At 33.5% G+C, this 17,604-nt stretch overlaps 8 protein-coding genes across 8 annotated transcripts; all 8 read right to left on the bottom strand.

The window, feature by feature from the left end:
• Window positions 1-209: 209 nt before the first annotated feature.
• On the bottom strand, window positions 210-3,350 carry FG386_001984 (valyl tRNA synthetase; the record flags this gene model as incomplete). Its single annotated transcript, XM_067341607.1, has 1 exon — window positions 210-3,350. The coding sequence occupies one exon, from the start codon at window positions 3,348-3,350 to the stop codon at window positions 210-212; it is 3,141 nt and encodes a 1,046-aa protein (XP_067196570.1).
• A 254-nt stretch (window positions 3,351-3,604) lies between these two features.
• FG386_001983 (subunit of proteaseome activator complex) lies at window positions 3,605-4,312 on the bottom strand (the record flags this gene model as incomplete). The annotated part of the gene is made up of 1 exon (XM_067341606.1): window positions 3,605-4,312. One exon carries the CDS (start codon window positions 4,310-4,312, stop codon window positions 3,605-3,607), a length of 708 nt encoding a protein of 235 aa, XP_067196569.1.
• Window positions 4,313-4,472: 160 nt separating this feature from the next.
• On the bottom strand, window positions 4,473-8,795 carry FG386_001982 (Swr1p like SWI/SNF2 family Atpase; the record flags this gene model as incomplete). The annotated part of the gene is made up of 1 exon (XM_067341605.1): window positions 4,473-8,795. One exon carries the CDS (start codon window positions 8,793-8,795, stop codon window positions 4,473-4,475), a length of 4,323 nt encoding a protein of 1,440 aa, XP_067196568.1.
• Window positions 8,796-9,110: 315 nt separating this feature from the next.
• Window positions 9,111-10,628, bottom strand: FG386_001981 (serine/threonine protein kinase KKIALRE; the record flags this gene model as incomplete). The annotated part of the gene is made up of 1 exon (XM_067341604.1): window positions 9,111-10,628. One exon carries the CDS (start codon window positions 10,626-10,628, stop codon window positions 9,111-9,113), a length of 1,518 nt encoding a protein of 505 aa, XP_067196567.1.
• A 231-nt stretch (window positions 10,629-10,859) lies between these two features.
• On the bottom strand, window positions 10,860-12,716 carry FG386_001974 (adaptin AP complex subunit alpha; the record flags this gene model as incomplete). Its single annotated transcript, XM_067341597.1, has 1 exon — window positions 10,860-12,716. The coding sequence occupies one exon, from the start codon at window positions 12,714-12,716 to the stop codon at window positions 10,860-10,862; it is 1,857 nt and encodes a 618-aa protein (XP_067196560.1).
• A 319-nt stretch (window positions 12,717-13,035) lies between these two features.
• Window positions 13,036-14,016, bottom strand: FG386_001963 (uncharacterized protein; the record flags this gene model as incomplete). Its single annotated transcript, XM_067341586.1, has 1 exon — window positions 13,036-14,016. One exon carries the CDS (start codon window positions 14,014-14,016, stop codon window positions 13,036-13,038), a length of 981 nt encoding a protein of 326 aa, XP_067196549.1.
• Window positions 14,017-14,215: 199 nt separating this feature from the next.
• FG386_001952 (uncharacterized protein) lies at window positions 14,216-15,073 on the bottom strand (the record flags this gene model as incomplete). Its single annotated transcript, XM_067341575.1, has 3 exons — window positions 14,216-14,248; window positions 14,576-14,617; window positions 14,945-15,073. The coding sequence occupies 3 exons, from the start codon at window positions 15,071-15,073 to the stop codon at window positions 14,216-14,218; spliced, it is 204 nt and encodes a 67-aa protein (XP_067196538.1).
• A 176-nt stretch (window positions 15,074-15,249) lies between these two features.
• On the bottom strand, window positions 15,250-16,473 carry FG386_001941 (uncharacterized protein; the record flags this gene model as incomplete). Its single annotated transcript, XM_067341564.1, has 1 exon — window positions 15,250-16,473. The coding sequence occupies one exon, from the start codon at window positions 16,471-16,473 to the stop codon at window positions 15,250-15,252; it is 1,224 nt and encodes a 407-aa protein (XP_067196527.1).
• Window positions 16,474-17,604: the final 1,131 nt, after the last annotated feature.

Here is a 17,604-nt window from a genome sequence, read left to right as displayed (position 1 = left end):
TCTACGAAAGTAGGTATTTTGCCTTTATTGTTGCAACTTCTTATAATTTCAGGTCTCCTTGTCCTCAGTCTAAATGTGACGGTTTATCTATGCGGCTGACCATACCGCTGATTATATTAGAGAAAGAGCGCCGGTATTTGACATTAACAATAAGGGGTAAGAAAGAAAAAGGGAATTGAAAAATTCAGTCTGTTAACTAGTACATAAATCTACTGTTTTGGAGAGTCAACCAAATTTTCAATGTTTGAGTATGCCAACTTAAGGGTATCTATAGTAGATGTAAGAGATTCAATTTTTTCTTCATTCTGTCTCTTAATCATTTCAGGTACTTTTTCGTATGCTGGAGAGGATTTCTTTTTCAAGTAAGAATCTAACAATTTCTCGTTTGAACTCAATTGTTTCCCTATCTTCTTCAGTGCTAGAGACAAGTCTACTTGATTTGGAGGTCTCAAGTAGTAAGAAATCCTCTCATCAACAGCATCAAGTATACAGGTGCTTTTTAGTTCCTCTATTCTACTAGAATATGTCTCTGATACTATCTCTGTGTTCGAAATTAGTGTTAATCTAGTCACAAATTGTGGCGAAATATTCGTAATTAGGTCTTTAATGTGATCATCGCAGTTTTTGATAAGAATAAACACAGATATACTTGATTTTTCCTTGTTAGTGATCCCTAAAATAGAAACTAAAGAACGAATTTTTAAAACAATATTCATCATTACCTTAAACTCTGTATCCTTCAGTGGCGTTAACTCAGTGTGTGAGAAAATTGATGGGTATGACGAGCTGCTTATTGAACCTTTGGAATTGGTTCCAGTGGATATTTGTTTTATTCTTTGATAAAGCTCCTCTGTTACAAATGGAGTAAGTGGATGTAATAGTATTAAACCATATTCAATACACTTAAATAGTATTTGACCAGCAGTGAATGCGACATTGAAGTTATTTTCAATATCTTTAAATCTGTGTTTCACAAGTTCTAAATAAACATCACAAAGCTCATATAACCAGAAGTTATAAACAGCAGAAACCACATCTGAAAACAAGTAGTTCTCAAATGAAATTTTCACTGTTCGAATACATTCCATCAAACGGAACGTAATAAAGTAGTCTTCCCATTGGAGATCTCTGCTATAAATCGAAAATAAATCAAAATAGGACAATAACTCAAATTTATCCATTGATTTATGCTCCTTTAATAACTGAACGTTAGAAAACACAAATTTACATGCATTCCATATTTTGTTGCAGAAAAATCTATATGCTACAACACGTTTGATATCCAAGTTTATATTTCTTCCCTGTTTAGTGTATGCGAGAAGACCAATTCTCAAAGCATCTGCACCACACTCGGGAATACCATCAGGAAAATCCTTTGAATTATTTTCTTTTGATTTGTTTATTTCAGACAAAGGTAAATTTCCCTCTAAAAGTTTACCATTCAAACTTTCAAGGGAAATTCCCTGAATTACTTCAATGGGATCAATTACATTACCAAGGGATTTTGACATCTTTCTTCCCTGTGAATCTCTAACCATTGCATGAAGATAAACAGTTTTGAATGGTAGTTGGTCCGTGCAAGCAAAACTTAACATCACCATACGTGCAACCCAAAAAAATATAATATCAGATCCCGTCTCGAGAAGTGTAGTTGGAAAATATATGGAATAATCACTATCTTTTTCATTACAAAATTCTGGCCATCCTAGCGGTGAAAACGGGATAAGTCCCGAAGAGAACCAAGTGTCCAAAACGTCTTCATCTTGCTCAACAGTAAATTCCTCATCTAAATCAAAAATTCGAATTGCTTCTTTAACAGCTGCTTCTGGACTTTCAGCAGCAACCCACTTTTCATCCACGTTTTTAAGCTCATTTTTCATTACTATTTTATATGCTGGTATCCTATGCCCCCATAAAAGCTGTCTCGAGACACACCAATCTTGAATATTTTCCAACCAATAAAACCATGTCTGTTCATGAAAAGTTGGTTCAATTGTCAGTTTTTTACTTCTTACAGCTTCACAAGCCCTTTCTGCAAATGGCTTACAGTTCATCCACCATTGTGGCTTTAACATTAATTCGACGATATCATTTGATCTCGTACATATAGGTATCTGCATGGGCTTTGAATTTGGTGTCTTTTCAACGAGAAGACCAATTTTCTCCAGCGCTTTTTCTATCACCTCTCTGCATCTAAAACGGTGCATACCAGAAAACTCACCACAGTTTTCGTTCATCTCACCGTTTTCATTGAAGATAGAGATGAATTCCAACTCCTCGCCAACTCCATGTGTCTGATATCTTTTATTATACCTTGTCGCAATGTCATAATCATTTTTATCGTGAGCAGGGGTAATTTTTACACAACCTGTTCCGAAGTCTGGGTCAACGTATTCGTCATCAATAACAACTATTTTTCTTTCTTTAATAAATGGATGCAAACAATTCTTACCGACAAAACTCTTATATCTTCCATCATTTGGATGGACCGCTACTGCAACATCTCCCAACATAGTTTCAATTCTAGTTGTTGCCACAGTTACCTTCTCAATTCTACTCAAATTTTCTGGCATGAAATGCCACTCATAACTTTTATTTTCCTGTTGAACGGGGTACGAGAAATGCCACAATACACCAACTTCAATTGTCTTTTCGAATCCAGGAACCCTAACTCTGGTTGGTTTATCCACCTCCATTGTATCTACTTCAATATCAGATAGAGCAGTGCGTAGATGGCAAGACCAAGAAACCAATCTGGTCTTCCTAAAAATATATCCCCTATTAAATAAATCAACAAATGCTTTTGTAACAGCATTTGACATAGGTTTATTCATTGTAAAGAACTCTCTAGACCAATCTAATGAACATCCAAGTCTACGGAATTGTGAACATATTGCAGACCCATGTTTTTCTTTCCAATCCCAAATTTTCTTTAAAAACTCTTCTCGTGAAAAGTCATGCAATGTTTTTTTTTCTTCTTTTAAGGTAATTCTCTCAACTACAGACTGGGTTGCAATTCCTGCATGGTCTGTACCTGGGATCCAAAGTACCTCCTTTCCTGTCATTCTGTGAAAACGACATAAACTGTCTTGTATAGCAGCAGTTAGAGTGTGGCCCAAATGCAACCTCCCTGTTACATTTGGGGGTGGTAACGCAATCACAAATTTCTCATTCATTTCAAGGGTTTTTGCTCTTTCAGAGTCAGGAGTAAACAATTTTGATTCACACCATATTGAGTCCCATTCGGATTCCACCTCTGACGGGTTGTATGTAGCTGCCATTTCCCTAGAGAGCCCCGCTTTCTTACAAAGCAAGGATTCAAACAATTCATCTTTGTTTGAAAGCTTCATTTTTAATCGGAATTACCACAAAGAGACAAGTTTTTACAAGAAACACAATTTGTTTCTAAATTATTTGAAAACCTAAATACTAGAATAGTGTACGAGTTTCATTTGCGGCATTTGGAATAAATAGTTAGCGGTATCACAAAATTAAAAGGTACCTGGGACAAGGCGGGAGATCAAAAGACTTGGTAAATATAAAGTTACTTAAACAATGTCTCAATGACTAAATAAATATATCAGGACTTCAGGAATCAATTGAATTAGTAAACCATATTCGTACCTTCAGTGTTTCTTGGCTTACACAATTTAAGCCAATTCTTTGTCAATAAGTCGTGCAGCCATGCATAGTTGTTGCGCATGTCTGCGATAGAACAACGCAAGGAAACCCAATATCTTTCATCTAATTCTCTGACTGCCTCAATGTAGTCGATCACATCTGGATACTTTATAACTTTAGAAGAAAGTCTCGCTCTTTCTGAATAGTACTTGCATACGCTCTCGTATAAAGAAAAAGTTGCGTCTTCCACTCTACTTAATTCCTGTATTGTTTCTTCCTGTACACCAACACCAAAATTATTCCCATCCTGAATTTGGGGAATGTTTAGTTGAACCCACAATTTTATAGAACCAACCATTTCAATAAGCTCACTGACTTCCTGTTTTACAGATGTGATCAGTTCCTTAATTTGCAAATTTGGCTTTATTTTGCCATCATTGAAATATAAATCGACATGTAACCCCTCTGATGTTAAAATACTTCCTGGCTTGCTAGAAATTCTCATTTTCTTGTTGAGTTCTACTATTTTCTGTGGAATGCGATCCCTTAAATGAATGGTTACCTGCTCCGTTAACTCTTTTCGAAATTCTATGCAATCCTGTTTAACATCTGGGTTAGATATTTCAATATTAGATGATATTATTGAAGAATGTTCACTCCAAATCGTCATTTCTCTAGGTCTTTTATTCATTCTTAAAAAAAAGTATATTAATAACAAAATAACTAACGCGGTAATAAAATAACCCATGGAATAGTTAAGGACATATCTGTTAACTTAGTTATATTTTCAATACAAAACAATTCAGACACACAATTTATTTAATTATATGTATAATTATTTAACAAATGTGTTAGTCCTCGAGCTTTACACTTTCTGGATCTTCGTCATTCGATATATATTCTGAGTTTTCACTATTAGAACAATATTCCGAATCTTCACTTGTGCTCAATTTGTCTATATTGTTTATTTGAAATTCCAGTAGTTCAACTTCATGTTGAATTTCCTCTGGCAAGGCAACGTTCTCAAAGAAATTGATACAATATCCGAGCAATTTGTTTATATTTGAATCTATTTGTGTTGAGTCGTCATTTTTTTCAGTGTTTAACTCAGTACCTGTCGTATTGCTCACCTTTTCTTCGAACTCATCTATAAAATCACATTTCTCTGTATCAATTTCCTTAGAAGACTTTTTAAGTGCATCAAGGTCGTCCAAATCCTCCACCTTTGCAAGTACATCCTCAAATTCCTTCTTATTTTTCTCATCGAAAACGTTATTTAAATTAGGATTTAACCCTTCATGAAGAACTCTAGTTGCATATATGTCATTGTTTTGCGTTTTGAGCATATTGTTTGTTCTTGACCCAATCATCTTCTGTATATCGTCTTTTGTAATAAATTCAGTATTAAAATGTCCCTGATCAACAACAACGTCATCCAAAAGTCTTTTTTGCAGTTGCTTTCTAAATATACTCTCTTCAATTGTCCATTCAGATAACAGTCTATAAATACTCACGTCTCTTGTCTGACCAATACGATGGCACCTATCCATTGCCTGTCTGTCCATTGCGGGATTCCAATCAGAGTCATAAAAAATTACAGTATCTGCCCCTGTTAAGTTTAAACCAACTCCACCAGATCTTGTAGAAGAAATAAACAAAAATATCCTCTTATCTCTATTAAATCTATTCACAAGCTTTTGTCTTTCGTCAACTTTAGTGCTCCCATCTAATCTTATATAATTGTATCCATGTAAATTTATAAAGGATTCCAAAATATCCAACATTTTACTCATTTGTGTAAATACTATACATCTGTGACCCTCATTTGAAAGTCTGTGGAGGAGTTTAGAGAGAATTTGGAATTTTCCACAATCATCTTCTATTGTACGTCTTGGCGGAATTAGACAGTGGTAGAGGGAAGAAACCGAGTGTAACTCATTGCAATTTAGTTTTATTTCTTCAATTACTTTCGGGGAGAAAGATGAGTTATTGTATGTTTCCCTCTTTGTGACTGAATACTTTCCCTCCAAATCAATAAATCCGATCTTAGATATTACCTTTGATGATAGCAAAACGACCAGTTGTTTTAAAATTGGGAGTTGATTTATGTAATTAGTTTTTACGAACAACAAGTTGTCTAGAGTATTGGTTTTTGAAATAAGTGTAGAGCTGGAAAGATATTGTGAATATTGACAGCTTAAAGGATCAGGTAGTTTGAAAGCGGAATTGCACTTGGAGTTCAAGTAAGAATTTTTGACTTTTGGAAACGATGATGAACAAAGTGTATCATTAACAAAAAATACGTCACCTTTAATACAGTGAAACTCCTTTAATAGAAAACTTCTGCAATCAGTACCAAACAATACCTTTTGAGGCATAAAATTATATGGAAAACGGATAGGCATCGCTGATTTGTTGCTATTAGATGATTTTTTGTGAAATAATAGAATAGAATCGTCAGTGAGATGTGGAAACTCACATGAAGGACTCCATTGCATATAAAGACTTGTTTTACGTCCCATTATTAAATCAATATTCACTTTGTTATTGTAATTTCCTGAAACTTGTTCTTTATTGTTCATGTTTAAAATTTTGCCTTTTATTTTGTTGTTTGATAAAGAAGGCTCAATTTTTGAGCTTAAACTGTTATTATCATAGCTTGATTCCAAACCAATAATTTGAAAGTCGTTTATGTTAGAAGATGCAATGTGATTCATATGTAGTCTAATGAAGTGATTAATATCTGGCAAGTATCCACTGCTTCTGAAATCTAAATTTGATATATATGCTTCGTTTTCATTACATTTCATGTTTTGAGTAAACATAGTATCTTTTCTTAACCATTCGCTATATGAAAGCTCATTTTGAATGCTGGATTTGTACTTACTATATTTGATCTCATTGTATAGTAGAAATAAATTCGGTAAGTTAACAATTCTTTCACTGAAAAGCTTTTCAAATAATGACTGGTCATTACTTTCTTTGTTGGGTAGTTTTTTGTGAAAAAAACGGTTATTTGTTTGAATTTTTGGACCTAGTGAAGGGACATTTGAAGTTATCGTCGGATGTATGTTGGTAAAGTGTAGCAATGAATGAATAGAAACTGCTACCATCAATCTTCTTTCAAGAATTGGAGTTTTGATAAATTTTGGTTCAAACAAATCGGGATGGTTGCATACCTTTCTCAATTGCATCAAAATATTCATTAATCCAATATAATCACCACCCAAAAGTGTGTTTTGTGTAGTTTTGCTTTCTAAAAATTCATCATACAACTCTTTTTGACGTTTACTCAATGGACATCTAATTACATGCTCAATCTTAGAAGGCATCTCTTTTTCAACGTCTATTTTTAATCTTCGAAGCAAGAATGGCCTCAATACAGAGTGTAGCCTTGATAAAAGATTCTTTTCATTTTCTACATTCTGATTTTCAATAGCAGACGTAAGTGGATCAGAAAACCACGTTTTGAAATCGTGATGTGAAGTAAAGATATGAGGCATCAGAAAGTGAAGTAGGGACCATAGTTCCATTAAGTTATTTTGCAATGGTGTTCCCGTTAATAATAATCTTCTTTCAGTATTAAAAGAAAGCATTACTTGCCATTTTTGTGATCTAAAATTTTTGATATTTTGAGCTTCATCCAATATAAGATATTTCCACTGTTTTCTCCTAAATATATGTGCATCCTGTAATATTAAGGTATATGAAGCGATACAAACATTAAATGAATTGGGATCACTCCAACCGATACGTTTTTTTTGACGTTCTTTTGGCGTTCCAAAATACGTAATGACTTTAAATCCTGGGAGCCATCTTTTAAATTCCATTTCCCAGTTAAGCATTACACTTGTTGGAACTACAATTAAGTGTGGCCCCCAATTTTCATGATAACAAGCAATATATGCAAGCAGTGATATTGTTTGAATTGTTTTACCCAAGCCCATTTCATCTGCAAGAATTCCATTAAGACCTCCTCTATACAACTTTACAAGCCATGTTAACCCCGTGTGTTGATATTCACGCATCGATAATCTTAATAAAAATGGGACCTCGACCTTAAAAGGAGCTTCTTTAACATGATTTATGGTTGAGACTTGAACAGAATTAACCTCACTTCCAAATTTACTACTTAGGCTGTTGTTAGAGTTGTTATCTGAATCAATATTTGCACGGTTTTTGGAATTACCATTCAAGTTGCTGAAAGTACACGATTTTTTCATATTTGCTATTAGTTGTTCTAAAGGCATTTCTTTTTCATTTTCCAAGGCAGCACATTCTTCTTCCCAATCATCATAATCTTCTCTGTCTGCATCGCTCATATCCTTCTCAGCCTCAAGCTCCTCATTATCAATAAATTCTGGAACGAATTCGTCACTATCCACATCCTCATCCTCATCTTCATGACTGTTACTAGATGTAGAATTATACTCATTTATTGTTGGCGTGCATGGCTCCTGTAAAACATCATTTTTGATATTTGAATCATTATTTTGCCCATAATACTTCTTATATAATTCTTCCAAGTTCATATTAGCATCTTCAGTTAATTCTTTCAATTCAGTATTAATCTCAACTAAATCGTCTTCGGATGTCTCCATTTCCAAGTCTAATTGAATATCGCTTTCTTCCATATCATTAAATTTTTCAGTCTCAAGCTCAAAGTCACTATTATCATTGTCATTTTCATTATCATTTTCACCGTCCTCAAAATCCTCAGCGTTTATTTTCTCTTCTCTTGCTTTACAACCAACATTTGTAACAACAGATATTTTTTCGAAATAACTCTCCGTCTCTTTAACAAGTTTGTCCAACTTTTCAAATTGCTTTATTCTTAATTGATTATTCAACTCGCTTATTTTTTTGTGTCTTACAACTTTCAATATATTCTGCCAAAATTTACTTACATTTGAAGAAATGTTTTTCGATACCAATCTAAGTCTTTTATCCTCCTCCTCCTTTCGTTTCTTTAGACGTTGATCTTTTGTTTGCAAATACTTAACTGCGGATTGTGCAACTGCCTTAAAGGTTCTTACTTTCCATTTGTGTTCGTTAATAAAACAATCATACATCCACTTTGATTCCTTTAATAAAAAATCTCGATGATCCTCTATTTCCTTTGGGGGCTCAATTTCCAAACTCTTATTTTTCTGATTTTTAATTCTAGAACTCATGTGGAATACTAATTATATGGGCAACAGCTTCAAAATCTCCATTAAAACCGTATTAAATGGTTACCATTGAATTATTTATTAGTTTAGTCTGACCAGGGACCAGGGCTAACAAAATTAACACAGCGGGTAAATGGCATAAATTAACAAGGTTAGGTTATAATTAAGTCATCAAAAATAATTAAGAATAAAAAAAATCAATTAAAGCTAATTACTAATAATATCATAACTAACAATTATCTTCACATTAAAATGATCGCTTTCACTATACCTTTAATTTACATATAATATAACCACTGTCGCCTAAAATAACACTAATCAATACTTCTGTTCCTTCTCCTGCGTAGAGTTAATTTTATAATAATTAGAAGCCTTCCATACATTTTGAAAATACGAAATCACTTGACCATTTATAGGATTTATACTTCCCTCGTTTGTTGTGTATTTCAACCTTATATTAGTTGGCTTCTGTGTCTGAAAATTTTCTGGTGTCGAAGGTGCCGTTGTTTTCTCTTCGTTAAATATTATTGTATTGTTAATATTGTGACCTAGTTTTGATGAAACAAGTGACTTATCGTTTATAGCGAGTCTATCGTACATATCTCTATTCAATCCCTTAGAACTAGGCAGATTAACACCTAGTTTTTCTGTTGGGTAGAATGAATTTGAAATTGAATCATTTCTTTGATTATCCAGAAATGATACTGACAACAAATCAGAGTTAACTTCACTCGAATCTTCATTTCTAATCTCATTAAAAAATGGATCCGACAATAATTCCTCAGAGGTTGGCCTTTTTTTTGGATCTATTGTCAAAAGCTTCTCGAGAAAACTAAATGCAATTGAATCAAGTTTTCCAGAATATCTGTCTTTTAGTGATAATATCTGAAAAGGAGGAATAATGTTTCTGCAAGAAGTATTGTTGTTATATTTTGAATTAGAACCTGATATAAAACCTTTATAAATATGCTTCTTATAGCTATCATAAAACTTAGTATCCCTTTCAAGAATAGATTGATGCTCTTCATCTAATCTACCTATGCAATTTCTAATAAGATAGAGCTGATCCACATCGCAAGTTCCTGGGAAAAGCGGCTCACCATCTATCAACTCAGCCATTATACAACCAACTGCCCAAATATCTATACTAGCTCCATACTCTGTACTTTTAACAAGTAACTCAGGTGATCTATACCATCTGGTAGAAACATAACTTGTGAGCGGACGGTTAGAATTGCTCAAATATTTGTTATCATCATTTTTTGTCTGATAATTCTTGTTTTGAATGAATCTTGCAAATCCGAAATCGCACAATTTAAGTTCGATATCACCTTTTTTCTGACTTTCCTTTATAAGTATATTCTCCGGTTTAACATCACGGTGAATAATTCCCATTGAATGACACTTTCTTAATGCAGTTAGTAACTGATAAATACACGACTTTATTACTTCGATTGGGATTCCATTTGGAGAGTCTTCCAAGTATTGCAACAGTGTTCGTGGAAAATACTCCAAAGATAAGTAGTATCTATTTTCGTGTAAAAAAAAATCCTTTAATTGAATAATGTTCTTTTGTCCACACAATCTCCTCAGAGTTGCAATTTCCCTTAATATTTTGCTGTTATTTACCGAATTATCAATATTTTTCACAAATGAATTTTTAGAGTGGGTTATGTTCTCATTTCCTTCAGAATTATTAGATTTAAACTCCTTCAGAGCGACTATCTCGTTTGTTAGTAAATCAATACATTTAAACACAACTCCAAATGCACCCTCTCCTATTTCACATATAGCCTTGTATCGGTTTAATCCGTGTGGGACACATCTTCCAGCCATAATTAATTACATAAAGTAATTTGAAGACACATAAATAAACACTGAAAACTTTTAGTTAGAAAATATCGATATTATAGAATAATAATGAATATATTAAGCGAGTTTGTCTCAATAATGGCAACAAGGCTTATTTAAATACATGTTCATTGGCCACATTTACATGTGGCGCCGCATCCCACCTCTTTAGGTGGGGGATTGCAAAGTGACGTATTCAGTCTATTCATTGTCGGTCTAAAGTATAGTCTCATTAATTTGCAGCTTTATTATTGAGAGTATCGAACTAGATAGAATTCCAGAATCTGATCTTATACTTAGGGTATATTTGTCAGAAATACCGTGAAGTTGCAATTGGATGATAATTTGATGATCAAGTATACTCCCAAATAAATAAATTCTTTTCGATGGTTTTTCGTTTTTTTCTGGATCATCCAATTGTAATTTAAAGGTATTGCCGAGTTTGCACTTCTCAATCAATTCTGAAATATTTTCAATATTTGTTGTTTTTGAGTCAAATTGAAAAGATGATTGAGACATTAGGAAAACATCAGAGTGCCAAAGTTTTAAGATAGTTTCCGAATCACATTCTATTTTGTCAAAAAACTTACTCAATACCAAAGGAAACGGTAATTCAATGTTCCTTTTTGAACTGTCTGAAAGTAAAAACCTAATTGCCAAAGTAGGTATTCCAAAAAAAATGTCGTTGCAATTGACAGTAAACTTTGCACATATTTGCTGTTTCCCCGAAATATAGTAGGGCAACGGTTTCTCTCTTTTAATTTCTAAAACTTCTTGATTTATATCCTTAAGGTTAAATTCCAAGTTAAAATCCTCCAATCTCGTGGGTAGTTTGTTACCAAAGTATATATAAATGTTACCCTTTGCACTTTCAAAATAACATTTAAGTCCAATTTGAATTGTATTATCCTCAAATAATACCCAGTCGTTTTCAGAGATAAGTCTTCTAAAGTTACTTATAAAGCCGTCATTTTCAATAGAATGAATAATCTCTAATACATCTTTAAATATTGGGTTGACCTCATCCATATTTTTTTTCTTATAGGAGTTTTTTAAGCGAAAGCTGTAGTTCTCATAAAAGTCCAGTCGCGATTGTAAGTAATCATTTTTCTGTACAAGGATGAGATATTTTTCTTTCAATTTAGAATATTTTTCGTTGAATTCTTTAATTTGGTTAATCATATTGTTCTCTTTTGCGCATTGGTTCAATTTAAGTTTGTTATTTTCTTCATTCTTCTCCAAAAAATTTGTGCATTCAAGTAAAGTCTCTACATTTTTAGATGATTTACCAAGCTCGGTATCGTATTCTACCGACGAATTTGTTTTGATGTCAAATTTGTCTTTTTTTTCTGTTGAGCTACCACGAATTTCAAATTTGTCAATGGAGTTCTTATCTATATTAGATTCCAATTGAGATTGTATGTTAGAATTGTATGAATTATTTGATTCGTCATTAATTTTGTCATATTCCTCGATTTTATTCGGACCAATTTCATTGCATTTTACACTCGTTTTATAGTCATCTGATTCTCTCTTAACTAAACAACTTAATTCTTCTATTTCACTTCCTAATCCATTAATTTGATTACCATCGGTTATATCATAAATGTATTGCTTCAAAAGTAAAACACAACTTTCGTTGAGTTCATTATATTTGTCGTACCAGTTTTTGAGAGAGGAAGTAGCAAGGGTACTGAGTAACTGTTTAGACTCCTCATCATCGAAAGAATTAAAGAACTCACTATGATTTGCAAATTCTGAAAGTCTAACTATATAGGTTAGTAAATTTGATTCAAATACAATTTTCAGAAACTTGAAATTTACCAAAATTAACTTATCTAGCAGTGATAAATATAAATAGCGTACTTCTGATTTATTCTGAGTGTTAGTGAGCTCAATTTTTATTATGTCAACAACTATCGTTCTTTTTTTATCATTATAGCTTTTAAGATGGAATACAAAACTATCCAAATCCTTGTGGAACTTTGACTTTGATTTTGTTAGGTTTGCAAGATTGCTTGCAATTTTTCGCGTCAGTGATTCAACAGAGGTGTTGCAAGGAAAAAAACCCATAAAGTAACAGAAATAAATTAGAAATACACTAATTTAAACATTTATATTGTCAATATTAATACGTTTAAAAATATATGCCCTCCAAATAACAGATTAAGAACATCACTTTGCCCAGAATACCCCTCACCATAAAAAAAAGTTAAGTTTGGGAGGCAAGGTGAATAAAGAGTAAATATAGATATAATTAGTGATTTAAATGTTAAAATTAATAAAGACAAATTCAAGGAATTTTGTTTAGACGTTCAGGTAAATTAAATTAATATGTGAATTGATACAATTACAAGTTATAGTCTATCCCAAACCTAAACAAATCTATGTTCTATACCTCGTTTCTGTAGTAAATACTGTATCTATGAGGGCTCGATATATCTATGTGATTCTTAAGTAGTTTATGTGTTTGAAAGTGTGGAGTATAGTCTATTACTGTAGACCTAACAAACTTTCTTGTTAGCCAACGTGCATTTTTGTTTTCAATCAGATGTTTGGCCGACATAAACTCGTCGGCAGTTCCTCCTACTCGGAATACACTTAATGTGTTTAGTGAAACAACGAGGTCGAATATGTACATTAGGTAGTCCACAAACAGAAATGGCATATAATAGATGAACAGATATGTATATACTGGATGTAACAAGTAGTTTGTAAAGTAGATCTCATTGTAAAATTGAGAATTTTTTGCCGAATAATAAATAATTACGAAAATAAGTGAAATAAGTGTCGCCAGTTTGGTGCCAATTAATAGCAATACATGTATTTGTAATGTTAAAACATTTCTCTTTTGGTAAGAAATAACACCAATAATACCTGTCAAAAAAATGGAACCCATTATTAAGTAACAACAAAATAAATCCAGTTTACTCGCAAAATAAAACAACAATATAGATTGTACTATTGAACACGAACCAAGGATAACACCACTTTCGCGAAGACTGAATCTGAATAACTGGCCAACTTCATATTCATGACTGACTCTGTATATAATCCAAGATGTCACTGGAAATGTAAAAGCAATTAGGAAGATAAGTATAAATACAGAATAGTGTCCAGATAAAACTGGTAGATTAGCTTTGCAGTCGTTTCCCATGAACTCGGATAACTTATTCTTTAGTAGAAATACTAAACAGTTTTTTGTTGAATCCCATGATGGAGCTGCCTCATTTTTGTTCAACAATTGCACAGATTCCGTCGTATTCTTTTTAGATAGATAGTTAACTCCATTTGCAAATAATCTAACTTTGCGTGTTGCATGGATATAATTCAAAAATATCAAATGAAGCAGAAAAAATTTTAGTATTTTCATCTATGTTACCTGCAATCCGTACATACCAGTTATTCTTTAGAAGAAACAAATCATACTTTAGAAAACAAAAAATATATTTAAAATTTCAAGTTAGAAATTTTTTAAAAATTTCTGGCTAGCCTATTTAATTATTACGAGTGTTCGTAGTATCTTGACAATACTCGTAAACCCCACACACTTTTTTATCTTGCGGGAGCAGCTATCTGCATATATGAAGTGAATCATTAGTATCCTAAAAAACAAATGTGTATACTAGGTTAATTTGTAGATTTGTTATTCCTTGTCTTCAAATTGTAACTTGTATTTAGTGTCATGTATATATATACAATTTATCACTATTGATAAAACTCGATAAACTTTTGTTTCCTCCCTGCATTTGTAGTTACCAACTGTGTAGAGGTTTAATATTTAGCTTGCGAGCTATCAGTTAAACCTCCCCTAAAACCGAGCGTTTTCAGGATCTCCTCCACTTGCGAATCTTGCACAAACTGCTTTTTTTCACTTTTGATAGAGCTAGAGAGGGTTGCCAAGTAAATTGTAAATAATAAAGAACACCTACTAATAAGTTTAATTGCGTCTTTGGATATTCGTGTATTCTTTCCTAAATTAAGCTTTATGATTCTTGAGACCAGTTTGTCTGGAAACTGAAGATCAGTATATTTTATTTCCATGTGAGCGAAATATAAGCACGTATAGTTTTGAAAGTGTGTAAAAAAATTTTTCTTTTTTTGAAGTTTACTGGGGAGTTAGTAAAGAGGAGCGTGAATATTTAAAATAAAAAACGGCCCAAAAGTTGGAAATAAAATATTAAATTCAAGTACAATCCTAAGAATCTGTGAAATTATCCCTTAAACCTTGGAGATGGGTGATGCGACAGCACTGAGCATGGGGTCTGGTTCCTAGAAGACATAGGACTAGGAGTACTTACGGGAATGTATCCCATTTTCCTCTGAAGCTCAACGTAATTACACTTTGGATAGACTATTTCAACTTCACATTGATCGACAATGCACTTAGGGTGCTCAGTACAACAATCGCAATTTAATACTTGACCCATTTCAGTAAATAAATGCCTTGCTACTCCAGAAGTTAACAAAGTATTAACCTCAATTAAAATATGTAATTAAGGAGAAGACTGTTAAGAAATAAATGTGTTTACTTTGGGCATGCAATATGCACACGTAATTTATATATACGCAGATATCTTAGTATTATTATAAACGCTATAGTGGTCTAAGATTCATCTATTTTTGCATTTCCATCAATTTGAAAAGCATTTATTTTTTGCCTGATCTTATTTTCCTTTGATACTCTTAAATAGCAAGCGTTACAAACCAGAATTTTTCCACGATGAAAAACATTGCTCTGATTATTTTCCAATGTGTTCCTTAAATACCTCCACTGTGCTGTTTCAACACATCTACAAAGACTACAACACCAATCTGAACGATCTAAACGCGGTCTACCTGCACAACTCTTCCTAATAGAAGAATTGGTATTCTTGTTGGTACTTGAATTCTTCTTTTCATTCCGGCCTTTTATATCACAAGAGAGTTTCTTGCTTTGTTCTAAAAAATTGTAAAATATTAGTTCATCTGAAAACTGTTGATTTGAGTTTGCTTGACTAAGCGTAGATGTAGACTTCCCTTCAGTTGTATCAGGTGAAGACTTGATAGGGGTGAATGTTACAGAAGATGTACTCGCTTCTAATGGACTCATATTACCAATTGAAGGTGTTTCTATTTGTTTTGGCGATAACGCCATATTATAAAAAAATGGTGAGTTCTGATTCATTATATTAGCTCCATTTGGATTCTGACATTGACCATAGTAAGATGCCATGATACTTGCAGCACCAAGACGCATTAAATTCATCAACATTTCCGGTTTATCTAACAAAGAAGATAAAGTTAATTCTGCCCAATTGTTAATATTTGTTGAATTCAATATACTCAGCGGTGCCATTTGTTGCTGAGGGGAAGTCGTTGTTTGAGTCCTCGAAATATCAATAGGAGAATGTAATCCAAAAAATGGAAGTTGATTTTGTTGTAAATTCATTAATAATTGATTAGGCTTAATATTAGAGTTTAAGCAGTTTTGGTCCGCATTTTGTTTCGTTAGGGGCTGCTCTTTTTGGTCTGTGCCTTGCGATAACAGTTTTTTTGCACCATTTTGATCAACATTCAGGAACGAATTATATGGAAATCCTGTGGAAGTCGAGTAAGCAGCTAGAAGCTGCTCAAATGGAATATTTGATTGGCTATATATATTATTCATCAATGGCTCATTCCCAACCCTCGAAAGATAGGGTAAAAGGTAATTATTATACTGTTCAAGTAAGAGTTTATTTATTGATTCATTATTAAACGACTGAAGAGTACCCTGTAGTCCACCTTCATTAGAATTCTGGTTGAGAATTTGGGCCAATTGCAAAGCTAAATTATTCAGGTTTGACATCCAAAAACTTCAAGATCTTTCCATAATTTTTTTTTGCGATCTATATTTGAAGTTATATTTATATCTATTTTTTCTTTTCTAATTCGCGGTATTATTAGTACCGGATACTCTCCAACACGAGCTAATAATATTATTACAGTCACAGTGGGGGCGTTTTCTTGTCTACTAATAATAGACGAGGAATTTTCCGGGCTTTTATTATATTTGTAGACAAAAATCTAAAATGTCTTACCCTTTGGAGCCAAGCGGTAAATTCTTAGATTATTTTCCATGGTGCAAAGTTCTCGACCTGGGGTTACCGGTGCCCTTGTGAAGTGATTGTTGACAGTTAGAATCGGTTTGTTGACGTCAGGTTCGATTTGAAGTGGCGTTTGGCGACCCGGTATCTTTTGGCTTTGTATCCAAGTGCCAGTGTCTTTGGACTAGTATGAAAAGACACTTACGGGCACGCGTGACAGGTGAGGTGTTGTATTATTATGGTCTCCATAGACATGTTGTAGAGTTGTTTTGTCGTATGACCTTGAGTTGACGGTTTCGTGTACGTGGAAAGATATGGAACCCTGCCGTTGATAAAATCCGGCTTGGTTGCTTTCCGTGTCTCGCGAACTTTTGTTGGCTCGGGGCGTGCATTGTTCAGATGTTTCGTAACCAGTGTTGACAGAGGGAGTTGCTCTGGTGTTCAGGTTGGCGGGATGTCTGTAATGTGGCTCTATTACTTTCTTAAGTTGCTAGCCGGTGTATACATGTCAATGTTCGGCTGGAGGTGATTTGGAACAGTTCAAAGTTGCAACTGATATTGTGCTTTTTTGTTTCTGTTTGTTAAATCACACTTGTTTGTTTCAACGGCTTCAATGACTCTGTGACCGCGGAGGTCTTTGAATTTCGTTTTGACCCCTTGACATTTTGTTATGTCGCGTTTGGTTGAATTGCTCATGGTTGTTTGCTATTTTTTGAATCATTTGTGGATGTGATTTGACCAGGACATGAGGTGTCTGTGTTTGGGACCCCCACCGGTTTCTGCGTGGCACTTTGGCTTGGTTTTATCAGTTCCCTGGCTTCATGATGTTAGCTTCTCCTTCCTTGACTTTCGACCAATTCGTTATGATAGTAACCTGGTTGATCCTGCCAGTA

Source organism: Cryptosporidium ryanae, assembly GCF_009792415.1.
Source record: "Cryptosporidium ryanae isolate 45019 chromosome Unknown contig_3, whole genome shotgun sequence".
In the NCBI taxonomy this organism is placed as follows: Eukaryota; Apicomplexa; class Conoidasida; order Eucoccidiorida; family Cryptosporidiidae; genus Cryptosporidium; species Cryptosporidium ryanae.
Note: the sequence above shows the minus strand (reverse complement) of the source record. Positions and strands in the feature narration are given on the sequence as shown.